Source organism: Stegodyphus dumicola, chromosome 6, assembly GCF_044657685.1.
Source record: "Stegodyphus dumicola isolate Sdum_Otavi_A_Nest chromosome 6, ASM4465768v1".
Classification (NCBI taxonomy): domain Eukaryota; kingdom Metazoa; phylum Arthropoda; class Arachnida; order Araneae; family Eresidae; genus Stegodyphus; species Stegodyphus dumicola.
Genome location: NC_140773.1, coordinates 19,268,017 through 19,291,669, shown reverse-complemented (window position 1 = coordinate 19,291,669; position 23,653 = coordinate 19,268,017). Strand labels below are relative to the sequence as shown.

The following is a 23,653-nucleotide window of genomic DNA, read 5'->3' as shown; positions in this document are numbered from 1 at the left end:
CTGCAGGAGCCAGATTTAAAAGAGCAAATAATGAAGACTCAGTTGGAATAAGATCCACAGCTAGACGAGGAGCACATGAATAATCACAACCCTGAACGACTCAGATCTACAACTAGTGTTGGAGTGCTGACAACTGGAAATCCGAGGAACTAGTTCCTATAATCTACGTACTTTAAACAGATCCTAGCAGTGCCAGATGGGAAAAGAAATGCCATTCATTATCGAACAGGGATGATCAGTTTTGCTGAGATGCATAAGTTTATAATGTTTTGCTTTATTAAATACTAGATGGAACACAAGCAAGCCAAAAACACATACATATGTACATACATAACACACATACATACATAAAAAATAGGTCAGAGAAGTTTCCAGAAGTTTAAAATAAAAGGAAGGACTGCTAGTGTTTCCATTAGAAGGAATAAAATTTCTAGCATGCTCCTCAACAACTCGTGCAGCTCTCGGTGAACTGTTAAAGAACTGCCATTCCATTTTTGCCACAGCACTGAGCATTAGTTCTGTTTAGTGAATCATTCTTTGAATCGGTTCTGGAGTGGATCATTCATCTCTAATTGCAACTTACTCTAACAAGCTACATACAAGGTTTACTCTTCCCAATGACAAATCTCAGTATGACCACTTTCGACTTATAAGTCTGCTCAAAAGCAACTACAGTATGAAGTCCGAAATCCAGATGTCCAATATTCAGAATGATCTAATGTCTACACCATGAGAAAAACAGGACTTTTTTCTTTTAGAAAATTTAGGAATGGAGAATACAATACTCCAGGAACAGCAAGTGTGTCATAAAAGCGATTTTAATCCCAACTAACTGAGGTTTCTATATGTCACTTTCAAACACCTACTTGGCCAAGGAAGTGCACACCATCTTGGCAATCACATTAAGTGTAACAATATTTTTGGCCCTTTGAGTGATTGTAAAGTTTGGAGGGTAATATTTTTTTATCTGACCGAAACTATGAGTGAAGCCTCAAAACATATTTGCTTGGAGTGGGGTGCAGCTAATATTCATTTTCTTTTTCTTGGACAACAGCACAAGAAGAGCAAAACTTAAATTTGGAAGAAAGTTCATTTAAATAGCAATTTAGTTCTCCCATAACTATTTTGATTCAGCTCATTATGTTTTGCTGGTTATTATTATTATAAGTCTGAGTTTTTCATTATGTCAAAAAGACTTTCTAATTTTAGAACTGTAGCAGGATCTGCAAAGCAAAAGCATATTTATTTGCCTCAGTATAAAAAAATCTGATGTGTATACCACATGACTTCCTTGCACAGAATATTAAGTTACACACTGTTTTTCCTGCATTTCATTTAAACTTATTGGATTGAATTAAATCTAGTTCATCAATAGCGCATAAACCACAATAGAATAAATGCATTCTTTAAAATTCACTCTATTTGTTTACCATAGCGACACTCTGGCACTAGGTTCACTTAACAGTATTATATTCCGTTCATATTATAACTCAGAATGCACAAAATTTATATCATTTAAAGAATTATCTAATCGTTGCCGCATGTTCTATTCAAATACTATAATAAAGCTAGAACGATGTATAAAAGAAATTAACCAAACAAAACAAAAAAAAAACAGTTTTTCACAGACGATTGAGTATTTCTCATTCAATTAATTCAGTTCTTACTTCACGACAAGGCAAAAATACATAAAAACTCAAAATAGCTATAAAAATTATGAAGTAAATCTGAAAAACTTATTTCCTCAAATAAATTCCAGAATGGATTACGCATGATTTAATTCGCAATAATAATAGGAGCCATTATTTTTGTTGTTGCGAAGCTTAGTTCTTTCAGATTGGCAACAAATCTGCTATTTTGCCAAGTTTAAAATATAAACAAACATGTCTGCCATCACAAAATTCATTAGGCTTAGCTACACTTAAACAACTTTTAAATTGTTAATGACTTCACAAATATTGCATGCAGATTTACTAAAGGCATAAAAACCTTAACCGGAAGATAAGATCAACATAATTCAATCATTTTTAAGGCAAAAAATGCACAACTTACAAACATATAAGAATAAAGAAACTGAACTCACTGAGCTGAGTAACAGAGTGGATATATATATATTTATATACTTTTGGTCCAACCGATTGCAACCAAAATACGAGGTGAACATCTACATGTTACAGCAGTCCTACGTACAAAATTTCAACATTCTGAGGCTACTCGTTTTTGAGTTATGCGAGATACGTACATATGCACAGATGCCACGAAAAATTCTCTTCAGAATTCCTTTTAAATCAGTTTTATAATTTTCTTTTTTAGGGGAGGAAAGAGTCCTTTATTCTGTCCTTACTTGCGAATGTCATGCAAAAACATCATTAAATTGCATTGGATAGTAGCCAAAATTGGTATTTTCGTTGAAATATGATACCCGAAATTTTTCACGATTACAATACTCCCTTTTTACTTCGCACAAGGAAGTAAAAATGGTATGGGCACCAATTCAGGCTTCAGAAATTGCAGTTACAAAATCTAGCCAAACAACAACCTTATTTTGGTGCAGATTTTTAACTCTATAGAATATGAAATTTTCCAATAGAACTTTTAAAAAAGAGATAAAAAGTGAAGTGCTATAACAGAAATTTTCATTGAGATGGCAAGGTCCTAATCAGCAATCAACTAGCAGACAGCAAAATCCATAATTTTATTTTAACTCCAGAAAATACTGCTACTGATAGTGGTGAAAGTGACTAATGAAAAGATTTTGATTCACCATTTAGTGGAAATTCTCAACATGAGAATTACAGGACTTCATAACTCAATAAGAAATTATGTGTATCTAGAAAATTAAAGAGAAAAATTTTGCATGAAAAATTAAACAGCTTAAAAAAAGTGAAAGAAACGTTTAATAAAACCAATAAATAAATATTGAACTTTTGTATTCATTAAAACTAAAAATTTTTGCCAGCTTTAAATGTATTCAATTTTGGATTGGATGAATATTGAAAGAAAAGGAATCAAGGTACTAAGTGAGAGTTGTTTTTTTAATTATAATCAAGAAAATACCATTTATTCATGTAATTTTGACAAACTTTGAAATTTCAGGGCTAAACACGTAATACTTGGAGGGTTAATTCCAGAAAAATGGGCAGAGTTGCCCATGTGAGATAGTGGTTAGTGACTCTACTGTACCAAAGGGTCCAAGTTTGAATCCTGGAGAAGGCATAGATGTTTGTGTGCTGCATTTCTGTGCAGCATGAGGGCACTCTAAATATGCAGTGAGCTGAAAGTCCTCAAGAGGTTGGTGGGAGGAGAAGAGGAATGGGAGACTCTCAACCCCACCCCAGGGATGCTCTCCTTCAAAACTGGGGAAAGAACTGAGCTTAAGTTCGGCTGTTACCTATATGGTGCTCAAGGCTCTTGCCGATGACAAGCGATTTGATTCCTTGCATTGATGAATATTGTGGGCTTGTGCAGACCATTTTCAGACAATAAAGTTGTAAGAACAACTAATAACAATGAAGTGGGCTGGTCATTTCTGAAAACTCCAGCTACCAGTTCCAATATTGAAAAATTAGTCTGTCATTTGCATAAATTATCAGATAGGGTATTATATGCAACAAAAGTTTGATTATCCAGAAAGCTAAAGAAATGTCAAATGCCAGATATGTGAGAATTCTGAATAATTAAGTGCATTAAAAAATTGGAATTCATACTAGAACATGCAAATGAATGGGAGAAATTTCCTGTCTAAAATTATAAAAATAGTTATCTAATTTTTTGCTTGAATAATAATTTTGCTTGAAACTTGAATATCAAAAACCTACACTAAAATTATAGGATAAAAAAATTGCAGACATAAAAACTGACGTACTTCATAGACCTTAAACATGAAAGTTCCTATCTCAAATCCGATTCTTATTCAGTTACGAAATCCTGTTGAAAATGAAGCTGGCAGAGCTGTTCCCAACTTGCACCAATTATTTGGGCAGAAGTTTAATGTAATATATTACATTAAATATATTCATTTAGTTAGATAATAAAGACACATAAATTATGAATATAGCATATAGACAACTTAAATCGCTTATCATAATTTTTCATTTTGAATTGCCATTGTTTATCCATTTTGAAACAAAAGTCACATATCATGTTTTTTTTTTTTTTTTTAATTTTGAAAACCTCCACAACATTCTATCCTGTAAAGGACAGGTCCCAAATAATAATCATTTTATCAAAATGCAGTGAAAGAACACAACTTATATACTTCTTTACAAAAATTAAACAGGCTAATCAGAAATTAACTGGGTTTACATAAAACCAAAAAATGTTCATTTGACTGTGTTGTCGGTGCTATGCTCATCTTATATTGGCACTAAATTACACTGTTTGATGAGACTGTATGCATGCTAATAGTAAAACAAGCTCTATAAAGGTGTTAGAAATCACTCAGTAACTTAACATTTTGGAAAGATAGGGATTTTTCTAGAATGTTCTGATTACTTGAGCTTTCTAGGTAGATGAATGCTAGATTTATTGTATTTAAGATTTTCTCATTTCATCTAACATTTCCTCATCTATCAAACTGCCAAAACTTGAAAAAACACTTTCTACATCTATTTCTTTAAATGCAGCTTTAAATAGTGCAGAGTTTTATATTTTCCACTTTTTTACCATCCCATTTTACATACTTTTTTTTAAATCTGTTGTTGACATTTTACTTAAATTTTTCTATGAATATAAGAATTTGTCGATATTTCATATATTAAATATAAGAATTTGATGATATTTCCTTCTTGTGCCTCTTGAATACAAGGCCTAAAAGGCTTCTATTATTGAAATAACATACGTTTTTTAAAAAAATGAAGCAACTTTTACTAAGAAATGTTCCCAGTTTTCATTTTTTCTTCTTCTGATATTAAAAATAATGACAATGTGAATAAACCATATAAATAAATTTTAGATCAGGTTATTTATTAAAGCTAAGTACCCAAATATTACTCATAAGACAAGTATTTTTATGTTGGACTTCGTAAAATAAACTACTTGTTAAGTTACACACACACACCCCCCAAAGAAAAAACTGCCTCCCCCCCCCAAAAAAAGGCAACAAGCTCATAGCACAAACTATTGTGTTTCATGCCCTTCTTTAGATTAATGGTAGGTCAAAACATGATAACTTCATGACTATAAATATTTCAAAAATGGCAAATTGCACAAGTTTTTAAGTAATACTCATGATAGCATAACTTACTAGTTTTATGATAAAAATAAATTTTTCAAGTATCAAAATAATCACCAAAATTTTGTAAACTATGCAAAATCATTAAAATATAACTTTAAAATTTCATGTTATACTTTATTGTGAAACAAACAGAACAATATAAGCTTTATTACCTGATGTAATATCATGATCAATTCGACGATTTCCAGTTACATTAAAAACTTTAATTGTTGCCCCTTGAATAGGTTGTCCAGACAAAGCATCTTTTACGATACCTTTCACTCCAATATGACTCTAGGATAAAATAAATTACTTCTTATATCAAATATTTATCTGACTTCAGATCATACTGCATTTCTAACATGGTAATTTGTTATTTTTTTTATATGAGAAGTTGAAGGTTGTCATAAAACACACACAAAGAGTTAAAACTTTTCACAATTAGAAACCTAATCACATTTGCATCCAAAAGATGTACTGCTGCATCAGTGCTGGTGAGCAAAGCAAAGAATATTATTGTATTCATGCCCAAGAAAGAAAATTAAGTTTCACAGGAAAAAGATCCTTCTATAGCCTCTAAGATATAGACAACACATATTACATATCGAAGAAACAGAAATTTTTAAGGTAAGTTGATCTTTTCTTTTTGTACTGTGCAGATTAGATAACATGTATTTCCATTCTTATGTTATTTCCTTGTTTGATTTAAAATGAAGATTATTGAGATTATATATTTTTCGTTTTAATTTAACAAATATTCTCTATTTGTAAAAAGCAAATTTAAAGTTAATAAATTTAAATGAAATTTAATGCAAACAAATAAATGATTAATTATTGCACACTAATCTACAATATCATTTAAATTCTGAGAGCATATGTAAATCAAGTGCAAGTACCAAACTCCATGAATAAATACAAAATTAAAATTCCAAAAGTTATTTTATCCTAAAAAATTTTATTTATAAAAATGCATAAGCGAATGATTGTTGAACAGGCAGGAGAAAGACTTATTAAGGGGAAGTATTGTGAATTACTGTGGCAAATTAAACTAATATTTAACCACATTTGGTATTACTTTTGGTTTTGACTTTTTACCCTTGCCTACATGGATGACGAAACACGAATTGAATGATTGAAGAGTTAGGTTTGGAGGCAACTTTTCCTTGATAAGTCTGTCTCCTGCCTGCTCAACAATCATTCACTTACACATTTTTATAAATAGAATTTTTTAGAATTAAATAATTTTTGGAATTTTAATTTTATATTTATTCATGGATTTTGATACTTGCACTTGATTTACGTATGATCTCAAAATTTAAATGATATTGTAGATTAGTTCGCAATAATAGAGAATGTTTGTTAAATTCAAATTTCATTTCTTGCAGCAATGGCGCAAGAGAATTATTTAAAATTAAATTTAACTTTACTTTATTCTTTTGATGCAATTTTTTGTTTTAATCATGTTTTATTGCATTACGTTTTGGATGCCATTTTACTGTGAAAGGCGTTGGATGTAAACAGGAATGGCACCAAAAAAATCGCCAATTTTCGCCAAGCGGTAACCTGAAATGTGTGTGTGATTATGACAAAGCCTCGAAAGCTATCTGCCTAAAGGGAGGGATGCCTTCGTGGAGGACTTTCTAAGGGAAACTGGCTCGCATACACATTACACATGAGGAAAACCACGAAAACACCCATGCAGCCAGCCCATTCGCGGGATTCGAACCTCGGACCGAACTACCAGTGTTCAGCGACTTTACCACTCGGCCGCTGGTGGGCTCTGGTAACCTGAAATGTATTTTTACCGAATTTAAGGCCAAGGACCTTGCAGATCAGTCAATAGTGTTTAATGTCTTCACTCTCCAAGAGCTCTATGACAGCTACTGTATGATAAGTTGTCATCCATGAACTAAAGTCTGGACTCAACATTTAAACAATTAAATAAGTGAAGTGATAATAAGTGATATAAAAATAAATGTGAGAAAATTTGTTACATTTTACTCCTTGCTGCAGTGTTCCTGTTAGTTCCATGCATTTCCTGTCTGAAAGTTTTCTTTCACTATGGTACCCTTAACAAACAAGTACCAAATTAAAATTTAGATATTAATTAGCCTGAGCCATTACCACCAGCTCAACTAGCAATTACCACCTATGAAAGCAATTAAATTTTAAAAATGAAATTTTTTATGCTGAATAAATTGATTTTTTTAAACTAAATTCCAGACCAAAAAGCAAAACGAACAAGTCCTTATATTTTTTGTTTACAAATCTAAAAACAAAGTAATGAACTGCTAACAACAATCTGATAATTATCGATTCTATACATACATTCAAAACTAATTAACTGCAGTATAAATTAACTATTAAACTACTGTCTGCAACAGCTTCATTATACATGTGCAATATTAATCACAAAAAGTATGCTGGAGTGCAAAATTTAAGATTGCCCAAGAACGCTATGCAGAAGTGTTCCACATGAACTCATATCATACCACAAGATCCCTAAGATGTAAAAATAGGAACAAGTGACCCAAACCATCTAAACAAAGAATCAGATAAAAAGTACTTTATTAAAAAAGTAGTTCTGAAGTACATCTGGAGAAATGATGTTACAGCCATGTTACAGGCACTTTACAAGAAAAATTCAGTCTGATATGATCACCCCTGACTGCAATACATGAATTACAATGTCTACCCATACTGAGAACAAAGTTGTCAAGGAGTTGTTGATGCATGACTTCCCATTCCTCTTGTAGTGCCAACTTCAGTAGCTGGGCATCAGTGATGTGCTGTCAACTATTTTTCAACAAGATTCCACACATGTTCCATTCAATTTAAGTTCAAAGACTTTGCAGATCAATCCATACATTGAATATCTTCACTTTCCAAGAGCTCTACAACAACACTGTACGATGAGTTATAGTGCTGTTATCCATGAAGAGAAAATCCGGAACAAAGCATTTCTAACTAGATGCACATGAGACAAGAGAACCTTTTGCAGCCTCCTGGCCATGGTAAAATGTGATATTGGACATTCAGTAGTATGTTGCATGTGCTTTATGATACAGTCAAAAGTCGTTAATTCGGGCACCCATAATCCGGACCTCAAAGCTAAAAACTTTCTGCTCATGCACCGCGTTGACACTTGCGCATAGGCGTTTACGCTTGCGCATTGGAGTGTGCGCAAGTGCAGAATACGTTTTTGTGTGCACGTTTTATGTATAATGGATTTGAACGGACGGTATATGCTAAATGATGATTGCGTTGTTCCTTAATTTTCGAATTGGATCCGGCTTATTATTTTTTGCAGACTGTAAGAGCAATACTATAAAAGTAAACTTGAACTTTTGTTTATGTCAAATAGAATTTCCGATTCTGGAGCTCCCAAAGGATCATTGAAAGTATGTTTCGATGTCCATCAGACAAAAAATAGATAAAGACATGAAGAATGTGACAGAGAGGTTAGTCGAAAAAATTTCGATTGACAAGTTAGTCGGTATTTTCAGCACAGCAATTAACGGGACTTGAACAGAGTAACTTTGTAACTGAAGAAAAAATTATGTCTGTTTATATGAGGGCTATCCAGAAAGTAGATTACGTTTTGGAATAAAAAAATAAACAAAGTATAGGAAACAAATTTTATTATATACAGATGAAAGCCACACTCAAATACTACTTTTCTACATAGTCACCATACAAATTAAGGCATTTATCGTAGCGATGTACGAGCTTGGAAATTCCTTCGTCGAAAAATTCGGCCGCCTGCGCCTTCAACCACTTCGTTACCTCTTCTTGCAGCTGTGCGTCATCATCAAAACGCTGCATAGCCAGCCACTTCTTCATTGCTGGGAATAGGTGGAAGTCGCTCGGTGCCAGGTCGGGACTGTACGGCGGATGAGGAAACAACTCCCACTTAAAAGATTCAAGAACTTTACGAGTGACATTTGCCGTGTGGGGCCGGGCGTTGTCGTGAATCAACAAGATCTTAGAGCTCAACATTCCTCTGCGCTTGTTTTGAATTGCTCTTCTGAGTTTTTGGAGAGTTTGGCAATACCTTTGAGAGTTTATTGTAGTGCCTCTTTCCAGGAAGTCCACCAAAATTACACCTTTTCTGTCCCAAAAAACAGTCGCCATCATCTTCCTTGCCGACATTGTTTGCATGCATTTCTTGGGTTTTTGGGGAGAACTTCTGTGCCCCCACTGCATTGATTGCAATTTCGTTTCACAGTTCACATGTTTCACCCATGTTTCGTCACCAGTAACGATGCGATCGAGTAAAGAGTCACCATCCTTATGGTAAGCGTCCAAAAAGTTCAACGCTGCAGCCATTCGCTGATTTTTGTGGTCCTCTGTCAAGATTTTTGGAATCCATCTTGCACAAAACTTGTGGTAACCAAGCTTTTCGCTGATGATTTCGTGCAACAAACTTCACGAAATTTGTGGAAAACTCAAAGAAAGTTCCGTTACTGTGAAATTTCGATTTTCATGGACTTTAGCATCGACTTTTTCGAGAAGTTCGGCGGTCACTATGCTGGGTCTCCCACTTCGATCTTCGTCGTGAACATTGGTTCGGCCATTTTGAAATCTTATGACCCACTGACGCACTCCACCTTCAGTGATAATGTTGTCCCCATACACTTCACGAAGCTGCCGATAGATTTCTATCGGTTTACAGTTTTTTGCAGTCAGAAACCTTATTACTGAGCGCACCTCGCAGCTCGCGGGATTTTCAATTAACGCAGACATTTCAAACCGTCACAGTATCTGAACGGAGCACAGCACGAACCTCTCACTAGCACGGCTAGATGCAGACTGAGCTGCGCAACGCTCTGACCCCAAGATTGCCGCGCTAGCCCCGCCCCTAGCGGACACAGACGGAAACGTAATCTACTTCCTGGATGGCCCTCGTAGAATTAAAGAGAATGTATTATCACATAAGAAACGAAGCAACTTAAACAACTTACATTGAAAGAAATGTTTAATAATGTAAACAAATAAATATTAAGCTTTTTTTTGTAAATTTTGATACCCTTTAGATCATAATTGTTCTTTATTTCATAAATTACGGTTTCATATTTTTAATTTTAGAATTTCTGCATGCCATCTTATGCGATTTAAACTGTTGATCTATAATCCGGAAAAATCGATAATCCGGAATCGCCGAAGTCCCGACGAGTCCGGATTAACGACTTTTGACTGTATCTTCCAATGTCTGCTACCTGTCTTTTCTTGCCAGCAGAGCAATATACTGGTCATTGACTGTCATGGTTACTCATGGAGACCACCGCTGAATGATCTAATAGCCATTTTAAATGCTTTCTAGGCCTGTGAAATGATGCTGTGAGCGTTTCCACACTCTTCTGCCCCATTTGTGACTTCCCATTGGTGTGTGACCTCAGGTAAAGTCATTAAAATTATGTCTCCTGAATTGCATGTTAACCATACAGCACAGTAGTAGCACTTCATCATCATTAAAATGATTGTATACTGTGTAATAGCTTTCACAGAATTTTCGAGCACACACTATCTATATGCTTTCAACCTTCTGACACTACTTTCCGTAAGGCTGTAACAGTCCCAAGTCTATTGATTCATTCTGTTACCACGTTCTGCTAATTATTTTGCCTTGTCCAAATTTTTGCTCACCAGTGTACAACAAGGCACTACAGATAGCACTTTATCTTATGTTGCTCATCTACATGTTGCATACAATAAATGAATATTATTATACATTATAGAATAAAACTTACTTCCCAAATGAAGTCAATTAGTGCTTGTTTATTATTATTCCATTCTTCAAGAAGCTTCTCAGCAGAAGGATATTTGTCACAGCCTAACTCCAGGGTAATTTCAAAATCATTTGAACTCAAATAATTGAAATCTTGCATTCCTAAAAGTCAAAATAACATAATCAGAACTTGTAAATATCCTACATTATATATATATATATATGTAAGATATAACAGAATATGATAGCTGTTTCAAAAAAATAATTGACGACCTCAAAATTAACATTCTAAATTTGATGATCTACCCCTAAATTCATCTCTTCTCACAGGTTCCAGACTTTTCTATCTTATGTAACGTTTTAATGCAGATGCCTCTCGTCCAATCAAATTAATTCTAAACCAAAACTGTGAACTGAAACTTCAGCCTTCTTGCTATGAAAGTACTATAACCTTGCCCTTTTCCGCGTTAACTCCCCTGCTGGTAAAAAGCATTTCATACGTGCTGCTGCCGCTTACTTGCTTAAGATGACGTCGTACTTCAAAATGGGAATTATTCTATTCAAATATTATTAAGAAATATCTTGTCTGAAAAAGGATGATTTGATATGCATGGAAAAAATAAAGATTGTGATTTTTCAAGATATGTTGTGCTAAATTGCGTCATCATGCTTTCCACTCTGCCACCTTCAAACCACAGTTTCATTACAATAATATGGCGCAGCCGATGTAATAATTAAGAACTGAAACTGACCTTGTAAACCAAAACATTTCTCTTCGCGTGCCTCCATCTTTCATAACTACGCACTTCAGCTTTTGCTCTGTGCTGTGCTAACATGTAATTTCGCTGGCTTGCTTTCTATCCCAACAATATCAAAAATGTAAATCTTGTGTGGAAAGGCACGACTAGAGTGCCAAGTGATTGTGGCCACAAATATCAATTGGAAATAAAAATGGAATTAAAATCCCTTCTACTGCCAAGTTTTATTTACGAAGTCAACACATTAGCTTACGACGCAATCAGATTACTTCCTCTTCAATATAGGATAACTACGCATCGACAGTGTTCCGTCTTTTCCTTGTGTTTTTATTATGACATATATATACATACATGCACTGTATGCTTCATTATGACACTACTGTATGAATGCATTTAATTTCCTTCTACAGATAAAAATAGTCCAGCAAATTAATTGACAAAGATCTTGATAATACGAGCTTGATGACAACAACCTTGAGATTTTTGTAATTTTTGCTTCCCCATCCACCCCCCCGAAAAAAAACCATATGCAAAAAATGCATAGCATTCAAAACATTATTTGGTACTTGCTTGTTAACGTAGCTACTATGTTTAGTCACTAGCATAGGAAACCTTAATTGCCCAGTCTATAATATGCAAATTTCAAATGTTGCCAGAGGCTTATGTGGTAGCTGCTTTAACAAGAAAATACCCTTCACGTTTTCATTTTTGATAAATGACAATGTGATTTTATCTTATCAAATATAAAATACAGCATTCTAAAACAGAATTCCATATGCTTATTAGAATAAATAAAATTTGGTACTTTTCCACTTAACAGAGTACCATTTGAAGTAAATGGCAACCTAACATTGCATACAACTATACGAAAAGAATGATTATTTTATCAAACCAAAATAAATAAAGAAATTTATGACTAGAAAAAAAAATGGTTGTTACCACATTATTTCAGATTACACAAGCATAAATGGAAATAAAGTTTTGCTGAAACATTTGTGTTTTCTGATGAATTCAACTAAATAAAAAGTCTAGGTAGTGACAAGCAATCTAGGTGATGGTACTGATGTTTATCTGGCCATTTTGTATTGTTAAATCGTGAAAGTCATGTTGAAATTTTCCTTTAAAAAAGGAGGGGGGCACTTAGTAAAATGTAATGGAAGAATCTTAAAAGAAAAATGATTGGAACAATGTTTATTCTCCCAGTTTATTCACAGTGCCATTACTGCATAACTACCCATGGAGTAAAAAAAATGGGTTATCATATTTGGCTCTTTGTCACACAATTAGAACTGGTACTGCATTAACCAAAAAGTACCTAAAATTTAATATACAATGAATTTTAAAACACTGAAACAAATTAATAGAAAAAAGAAAATTTACAATAAGGCAGTACATTCATCTTGTCATATAGTTCTTTACAAATGAGCCTATTTACTGAATTATTTTTGGTAACATGGCAAGGTAAAAACATTCTGTTATTAACTTCTATGAACTAACCTAAACTACTGTATTACATAATCATCAGCTATAGAGACTATAGAATGTATTAGTACAAGAAACAGATAATTCAGCTTTACACCTTTACAGTGTTGACAATATGACTATATTTTGATGCATAATTCTTCTTTCTTCTCTAAATAATGCAACAATGCTTTCAAAATTACCCCCTACATCTCTAAAACACAAGACTTAATGCAACAGCAATTTAATGAGTGTATTCAAAATATCAATGCACATTTTACTGCAAATTCTGCAGCATTTAATTAAATGGTACAGATGATTGAGTCAACACCCAATACTGAGCTCTCAGTAATACTCTCACCCATGGCTGTTTTGTAAGTGTTATGGAAAATTTAAAAATTGTCACATGTCGTAATGTTGATAGTATAATTCCAGGTGCCAACTGCTATTACCAATAATGTCATGTCGCGAATTTATTATTAATATATGTTTTAAGTCATTATTATTTTAATATTTTCATTTGTATTTATGTGTATTTTAATCGAAAAAAAAAGTATTCTTAGGTTCTTAAGGTGTTGTTTAACTCATTATTCTTGAGTAGGAATTGTAACTAAGGCGGGAAACGGTTGTGGAAGCCATCTGGTTATGGCCTTTTAACAATGGAGGCAGTAGAGGGCGTATTGTCACCTTTTAGCTAATGCGTGTGAAACGGAAATCGTTCTTCCTGTCACTTTGTAAAGCTTGCAGTTTTGCTTACTTCAAGACAGTGGGTGGTCAAACTAACTTTGGGAAATTGGATTCTCATGGAACTTATTTTCCGCTTGTTAGTTGGGGGGTCTACTTTTTCTCACGTTATGAGTGCAGATCTTTTTTTGGATTTCATTGTCAGATTTTCTGGTGTTTAATTCATCATGGGTGTGTCATTTTGTCAATTTAGATAACATAAAATTCCGGGATTGGTAAGATTTAATTTTATGATTTTTTTGAAAGCCTATGAACTCACAGAAGCGGAGAAACCGAGTTTTTCTGGGTGCTTGCACCAGGCTAGAGATCATTCTGTTTCCTGATTCTTTCAAGCTAAGAGTAAGAAGAGGAGTGGGGGCTTGACCCCTTGCGGGTCTTGCTCTCACGGGCGCCTGCTATTGCATCGGATTTGGAGACATTTGAGTTGCAAAGATGTAAGGCAGTTCGGTGCGGCTTTACCTCCTGCGGGGGGCTTGCGACTCGGTCTGAGGCGAGGCTTCTCGCCGCTTTCCCGCTGATGAGAATTTGTTCGCACGGAGAAAGTGCTCTACGCACAATTTGATTTTACCGTTTCATCGTGTATTTTGTGATCTTTGAATATTCATGTTAGAGGCTTTCCAGTTAGAATTGTTCGTCATAGACAGGAGAGATTGGTTACAACTAAGAAGTTTGTGCCAAAAGTGCTCTACCCAAAATTTAGTTTCGCCACTTCATCGTGTATTTTGGAGAACTTGAATAGTCATGTTTGAGACTTTCCAGTTGAAGAAATTTGTCATGAGATACAGATTTGTTCCAGAAGGAGGTATCATGCTTCCCTTGTTCCTGAGATCAATGGACGCTTCTGAAAGTGTTTTGACAGAAAAAAGATTGAACACTAAAGATCTTTTCTTTCGGAAATTGTCTCTCACTTAATGGACATATTTAAGGCGGTTCCTGAATCAATGGACGCTTCTGAAAGTGTTTTGGAAAAAAAAAAAATTGTTTTAGCTCATTTCCAAGTGGATTGGACACTAAAGATTCTTCAATCCAGAAAAACTGTCTTCCATCTGTGAGTGATTTTTAAATTTGTCTACTTCTCTATCTTTTCAAATTACTTAAACGGAAATTATTTATTTTATATGTAAACTACTAAATGATTAGAATATTTTGAATAATGACTAATTAATTTAAAGTCTGTATAGGAAGGTTTAAAGATTTGTTTTACCGGCTTAATTAGTGAGCTATTGAACATCAAAAATAGTAAACTTACAAATTAATATGAGTATGTTAATTTTGGAATGAGATATGTGTTATTTTTCATCTTAAGGTATATTAATTTTTGTAAGCTGTAAATGCATGTGACATTATGAGTTACTTTTTCGAGTAAAAATATGTTGTAGGATACTGATCAGTTATCCATTATTTAATTATATAATATATTCAAGAATTTAATAAATGTGTGTTTAAAATTTAATTGCATTTGTGTATTTATGTAGCGTATATAATTTACTGTGGTCTGTCATGTCCCTCCATTTGTTTGAGCCGGGAGGCTTTTAAGAAACATGGAGTTTCATTGAATTTGGAGTTATTGATATTTCCTTTTGCATAGGTTACTTACAACGCAAACCTAAAAGTTAGATTGTACTACCACTATACGAATGATTGATAGATATGATATACGATTGATTGATAGATATCATATACGAATGTTTATAAGAATGACGATATGAGATTTGAATGTTTTATATATATTTTTTTGAGTTAGTTTTGTACGACAAGATGAATTTAAGTTATAAAATTAAAAGTATTAAAACACAAACTTAAATTTTTTCAGATATAACAATAAGACTAATTTTAGGTATTTCATTTGATGACTACCAAGCAAAAATTTAACTCTCAGATTCAAATCAACACCAAAGAATTAAAGACATGTCTTAAAATATTTAAAAATTTTTATAATTTATATACATATCTTTGATGATGAAATTATAAATTTTATAATTTTATCAAAACAAATATTGTCTTTAAAGATCTTAATTCACTAAATTTAATTTGAGACAACTTCTTTCAGTTCTAAGGTATCACTGACTTGTAAGATGCACTCCATAATATCAGCACAACCACCAGTAAAAGTTTCAAGTCAAATAAATAAAACATTACAATATATTTACCCAGTATATTTATTTTATTAGATTTCAACTATTTAATAATAACAATGCCTTTTCATTACTAGATATGTTATGTATCACAACCTTTTGAATTGATATCAGAATTTGATTCTGCCGAGTCAGTGTTATTTGTACCTTAAGCAATATCAAAGTCTACTTCACATTCACAATCTGGCATTTTTTAATTATCTTTATTTCTCTATAATATATCAACTTCTGAATTATTGAGAACACTGATGATTCTAAAACAAAATTCTAAATGACAGCTGCACTATTCTATCTAGAATTTTCAGGATGCCGAGACCATGTCCCCTTCCCCGAGAAAATGTCAAGAAGGTTGCCACGCAGTAACAGCTAAAATTCATAGTCTTTATATAATTTGTTGAAAAAAACACTAAAACAGCTGGAACTCGATAATTATGTTATCCAGTTGCAGCCGTCCCAATCTAGTCACCACATTTTACCTTTAGGAAAACTTGGCACAAAATGCATCAAATTATATCTGAGTACATAGACCGATTAAGAAGACTTTTATGGCATAACTCCAACACAATATCATGGAAATGTTTCAGTAAATACTAATTACCATAATTTACAACAACAATGCTATCAGTTTCAAGATGTACTCTATTTGTCAGGAAAAGAAAGAACATCTTAGAATTAAATAAATATGTAATAGCATAATTTTTAGTAAGCTTGGTTAAGTCATTTTCTAATGACTTACACCAAGTTTACTGAAAATTAAAAATAAAACTTAACTAAAGATATGCTTTGCCTATCAAAGCCAAATGAAATATTTCCCGAATCTGCACAGTAATAATTCCAAATGTCACACAAATTCCCTCATATAACTGCTTATGCAACATTCCCAGCAGAAATAATTTGCTCTAATTTTTAACAGTGAACTTTCTTTACCTCACATTTAACAATTATATTAATTGCTTTGCAGTACGCATATATCTGTTTAAAAAGGGAAGACTTAAATATCCAACAAAACTATCTCCTCATATTTTCTTTAGGATAGTTTCTTTTACACTTTATAATTTTAAAAACAAAAACAGACACAGTTACTTTATTATTTCCATAATGTATTCAGCTTGCATGAATTCAGTCGATAAATTGAAAAATATTTTTATATCTTTAGCATAAAATAACTCTATGACCAATATAATCCATAAAAATATCCCCAATGACGCAAAATCTGATTTTCATAAAATTTCACAAAATGTAATATTTGCACAAAATTGACAGAAGATATGTATAAGCATTTAATTAGACATGACACATACCTCCAGCAACACTATACCATGCTGCCCCATTGGTGATGCCACCCTGGTGTGTAAAATCATCCCCACCACAACTGACTGATTTTCCAGCAGCCATGGTTTTGTGAGCTCCGGAATACACACCAGCTAAAAATCTGAAAATAAAGGAATCTTATACTCTTATATTTTAAGACACATTCACTCTACAATATAAAAAAAAAAAAAAAACATAACATAGATCTTAAAACATGGCAGTCTACAAATGCTCATTACAGAATTCTAAACAATATACAATTGCATTAAATATAGAGCCACAGACAGAGAAAAGACCCTTAGGCTGGGCTAACAAACCTTTTGGGGCAGTGAATTTCTTGCAAGACACTTCTTTTATTTATGCTAGCTTAAAAATTTTTATTACTTAATTAATAATTTCTAACAATTAAACTTATAACTAAAAGAAATGAAAAATGAAAATGCAATCTAGCAAAAGTGCTATTTTTTTCCTATGATATTGGAATTCAAATTCTTAAAACTAAATTAACAGTCAAAATAAAAAAAAAACACCTATTTCCCCCTTTCCCTAAAATATCTGATTTATCATTAGGTTTTTTAATTTGTTGTATATTCCATCAATCATTATAAAAAAAATCTGGTGTGTACACCACATGACTTCCTTGTACGGAATATTAAATTATACGCATTTTTACTTGCATTTCATTTAAACTTATTGGATTCAATTAAATCTACTTCGCCAACAGCGCATAAACCACAATAGAATAAATGCATTCTTTAAAATTCACTCTGTTTACCTTAGCGACACTCTGGTGCTAGGCTCACCTAACAGTATTATATTTCGTTCATATTATAACTCAGAATGCACAAAATTGATATCATTTAAAGAATTATCTAATTGTTGCCACAAGTTCTATTCAAATACTATAATAAAGCTAGAACAACGTATAAAAGAAATTAAGCAAACATAATCTTCCACTGTCCCAAAAGAAAATGTTTTTCACAGACGATTGAATATTTCACATTCAATTAATAAAAAATCAGTTAAATCAGTTAAATCTTAAACACTTATTTCCTCGAAAAAATTCCAGAAAGGATTAAGCAAGATTTAATTCGCAATAATAAATGAAAGCGTTATCTTTGTTGTTGTGAAGCTAAGTTTTTCTAGAATGGCAACAAATCCACTATTCTGCTGTCTCAAATGTAAACATGCAATGGCTGCCATCAAAAAAAAATTATTAGGCTTAGCGGCACTTAAACAACTTCAAAATTGTTGATAATTCTAAAAATATTGCATACAGATTTACTAAAGGCATAAAAATCTTAACCAAAAGATAAGAACAATATAATTCAATAATTTTTAAAGCAAAAAATGCACAATTTACAAACATATAAGAGTAAAGAAACTAAAATCACTGAACCGGGTAACAGAGTGGATATATATACAAATATATTTATATACTTTTGGTGTGGCCGATTGCAACCAAAATACGAGGTGCACATCTACATGTTATAGCAGTCCTATATACAAAATTTCAATGTTCTGAGGCTACTCGTTTTTGAGTTATGCGAGATACGTACGTACATACGTTCGTACAGACGCCACGAATAATTCTCTTCAGAATTAATTTTAAAGCAGTTTTATAAATTTTTTTGGAGGAAAAGAGTCTTTTTTGTTCTCACCTACAGATATGAAAAACATCGTTAAAATGCATTCGATAGAAGTCAAATTGGATATTTTCGTTGAAATATGCTGCCTGAAACTTTTTGCGATTACAATACTTCCTTTTTACTTCGTAGAAGGAAGTAAAAATCTGAAAGCTTTTAGATTTTACATTACACCCAAAAGGACTTTTTTTAACCTTTTGTGGGTTAACTTTATTTATTAAATATCATGTTCTCTGCACTTAAACCATAAAATTCAATTCAACACCAATATCACAAAATAATTTTAAAATGAGCATACCTTTAGAATTTTCAATACACAGTCTCACATGCTCAAGATAATTCCCCCCCCCCTTGTACAGTTTCGCTTTTGCTCATTTTGAAATCGTTGAGTTTGCAAATCAAAAATTTGTTGAAGTGTTACAAAATATGAAATTGATTATAAAAACAATTCCAATTAGAGCTTCCAGATGCTCATATGCAGTGGAAGATTATGTTATTCAAAATTTGATGGCTCTAGGTACGGTTGTTTTATCACAATGCGAGAAACAAACATACATTTATGCAGATTCTTCATTATTTAATTTCTTTAAATATACACAGGGTGATAATATTTGGTGGAAACAATTTGAAAAATGAACTGACATTTATAGTGAATCAACATAAAATGCCAAAATGAGATTAATAGCCCTTCTGGGCTAACACCTTTTGGGCTAAAAACAATAAAATGTATTGTTTATGCCTGTTTAGTTCTATGCCCAATATCTATCAATCACTAGTCATATGTGTTAGATGAATACTTTAAATGCTTCAACTGAGCTAAAAAATATTAAAAACATACTGTTACCATTAATTGATGGTATAACAGGCAAACAATCATGATGATTTTTAACTGTATTTCGATGGCTCAAGGTCCTTGGTGGGTGAACAGAAATAAACACACAACACAGCCATGATACATTGAAAAATGAATATGATCATGGGAGCGCTTCTGAAATCTAAAAGGAAATAATAAAAACACACACACACACACAAGCATGTGCCACCCTCTAGTGACACAGTGAGATAATAGAAATTTTATTCCCTTTAATCCAAAACATAATTAAATATGCAAACTACATTAAGACTGATTGGTTTTGATAGAATCCTGTAAAAACTAGTGCTGCTTGAGTGTATAGCATTACTTCATAAGTTTTTAGAGAAAGTCTAATATTTTAAAAAAGTTTAATTTTGTTTTCTGGTGATTTCATGTTTTCAAACTTATTGGCTAGAGTTATAAGCATTTTTATGGCAGAAAACAGCCAAGTTTTCCTTTTTCTTCAGTTTGGGCAAAATCTCCAATTATCATCTTTTCAAAGCAGATAACTGACTTTCTTCTATCTACTCTCACCATTTGGGGCTACTTTTGCTTTAGTATTTCTCTCTGTTAAGATGGGTAAAATTTTTGGCAGCTAAGATTTTCTGTTTTTTTTTTTTTTTTTTTTTTTGCTGGATCTTCAGAGTTCTTTGAAAGGCCTGGTCGGATTTCATATTCTTTGCATTCGTAGCACATACTGATATATTTTCTCCACAGAACATAAACTTTGGCTTTTTTTTTTTTTTCCCATTTTATACTGATAAGTATAATGTTCAAGAGAGCAGTTCACATATCTGGATGGATTAAAGGAAAGGTGCTGCGAATGTCCATATCAAGGGCAATAAAAAATTTAAAACTTAATTTTTAATCAGCTAAGCTAAATGTTTTAAATACATGTAACCAAAATGTTGATGATTTAAAATTGCATTTCTCAGCAAATGCTATCTGTATTTAGATTTATCAGATCCTTAAATAGACAATGTTTTTGCTGTCCTGCTTTCACCAGATCACATTTTTGTCTACACTATAACAAAGTATTTGTATGCAAGTAAAATCATTTCTAAAGGGTTGTATTTGCCAATCAACCATAATGAAACAAAGCACTTCAGGCTCTTAGGACATGAAAATTGATAGTCACCCTGCAATCTTTATATCAAAAAGGGAGGTAAACATAGAGCCATCTTTAAACTATATGGCCACCAAATCCAAAAGATTCATGTACCAAAGCTCAGGGTTGCATATACAAATGCATTCTTTCTATTCAACACGTAGGTAATCTTCAAATTACTCATAAACATATTAACAAACAATTCTGTATGAATAGATTTTTTTACAGCAGGAGTAGTCAATTTTAATGTTTTATGCAGATTTTCATTATGTCATTACTTTTATATACAGCTATTTATTGATACTGCTATAACCTACCTGATTTTAACTATGCACTATTTTTTGTACAAAACTAGTCACTGATATTGGTGCAATTTATCTGATTTTATTTCTGTTATTTTTGTACAAAGCTAGTCAGTGACACTTTACCATATTTTATACAAATAATTTCCTTTGAAAATAAAAGAAAACATTATGCATAAAATTTCTTAAATTTAAAATGAAAAAAAAAAATTCTTTCTGTTTGATGCATAAGCACTCTTATGTGACTGATGTTTGATTGTAGATATACGGCGAGCCTATCTCTATCATCTTGTCATTGTACCTCATCATCTACGTTTAAACACATCTTTTAAAATATTGCATGTTTCTAGTAATCAAGGAACTGCACTAAAAATGCCTACAGTGATGATGAATAAGCATATGGTAATGATTTTCATAATTTTAGTTTAACTCATAAAAACTGAGGGGGAGAAAGTAGACTAAGGAGAAAGGATTAAAAAAAAAGAAGCAGGAAGGTATTTTTTAAATTGTAAGTCGCAAAATTACTTATGAAGCATTTAAACAATTGTAAAACACTTTACTTAAAGATAATCTTCAAATTCAATAATTAATGAGGAAACTGCCGACTTAAAAGCTATTGGTCTTTGGCCAAGTAAGATTAGCAGTAGCGCACACAATCTTACAAGTACATCAAGGTACATTTGTGGTTCAATATTGAATTCCTGATATTAGTGAAGTAATCCTTGATGGCTCATTAATTAGCGAAAAGCAAAAAACTTATATGCAAGTGAAACTTATATGCAAGCAATTCTTCTTTATACCAAAGCAAGGTTTTCATACCGTGGCAGGCCACTCTTTTTTACATGCTTTTAAAGTGCAGATCATGAATTTTAGCAAAACTTTTGCTTTAGATGAATCCCTTTTTGTTGGTGCATATTATGTTGTCTCTTAATATTTATTCTGAATTTATGCAGTTGATTTTAAAGTTATATGGCTTATACTGCACATTTACTTGTCCACAACTTGTAAGGTATCGTATTCAAATTTAAACGCACCTTGTAGCTGTTTCCCCCCCCCCCCCATCCTGTAAAAGTATGGTGGCAAATAGGGATGCCATCGAATAATAAGCACTTGTCTTTTTAAGTTCTTGTATTATATATTAAGCACTTGTATTGTGAAAATAAGCACTTTTGTAGATAAGAATAGAAAACACAATGAAGAAAAAGAAGACAAAGAAAGAGAAATTTCATTTTAATATATGAAAAATATCTAGCTCTGCTTCTAATGGAATTGTGCATGCAGAGAACATAACAGTGGAATTATGGAATGACTAAAATCAGGGAAATTATTACTGTTAGAGGGAAGAGTGCAAAAAATATTTTGAAAGTTATTTCATTAGTGCTTATATAATAACATTTTTATATAAAATATGTTACTTCTGAAAAAAAAAAAAATTCCTTACCTTTCCACCACATTTTGTTATAGTGGGGTTACATTGAACATATCCTGATTAAATAATTCTTAAGATGTGAGCAAATTTTTAATTAGTATTGCTACAGAATTATCAAAATTCTATTGTACACATAATTCTTTTTGAGTACAGAATGACATTTTTTAAATGAACATTTAGAGAATGTATATAGATATAGGTTAGAGTAGATTTAAGGGTGCGCCTTGGATTATTGCTAAGTTGTTGTTTCATTTATCGACAAGTTGCTGTTTCATTTATCGGCATGTTGTTTCATTTATCACCATGTTGTTTCATTTATGGTAACCTGAGTAGTTCAATGTTATGGAAACCCTACTATGACATAATTGGTTGCATGATTGTGGTCAATTTGAATGATGGGAAAAGTGCATGTCAGATTTTGGATAAGACGTGCGTTGTTATTTTGTGGTTTACACAGTAAAATAGCTGAATGTGATAAGAAAATTCCTTACCTTTCCACCACATTTTGTTAAAGTATATAGTGGGGTTACATTGAACATATCCCGATTAAATAATTCTTAAGCTGTGAGCAAGTTTTTAATTAGTGCTGCTGCAGAATTATCAAAATTCTATTGTACACATAATTCTTTTTGAGTAAAGAATGACATTTTTTAAATGAACATTTAGAGAATGCGTATAGATATAGGTTAGAGTAAATTTAAGGGTGCGCCTTGGATTGTTGCTAAGTTGTTGTTTCATTTATCGCCAAGTTGCTGTTTCATTTATCGGCATGTTGTTTCATTTATCACCATGTTGTTTCATTTATAGTAACCTGTGGTGATGGCGATAAGGAGCACGCCTTGCGCCCTCCGATAAGTGTGGCAACCCTAGAGGAGAAATTTCTTACGAGTAGCGAGCAGAGCGAAACAGGCAAGCTGTCGGGCAGTGTGCGCGAAGTTCCTAAATAAAGCTTAATTTTTATTG

At 32.6% G+C, this 23,653-nt stretch overlaps 1 protein-coding gene across 1 annotated transcript in view; it reads right to left on the bottom strand.

Annotated features, from left to right (window-relative positions):
* Positions 1-23,653, bottom strand: part of LOC118184077 (carboxypeptidase E-like) — a 47,201-nt gene that overhangs the window by 5,516 nt on the left and 18,032 nt on the right. Inside the window, exons 5-7 of the mRNA XM_035353720.2 lie at positions 17,343-17,473; positions 10,966-11,105; positions 5,389-5,509 (exon numbers count right to left, since the gene is read on the bottom strand). Coding sequence (XP_035209611.1) covers positions 5,389-5,509; positions 10,966-11,105; positions 17,343-17,473 — 392 coding nt within the window. The remainder of the gene's footprint in view (positions 1-5,388; positions 5,510-10,965; positions 11,106-17,342; positions 17,474-23,653) is intronic.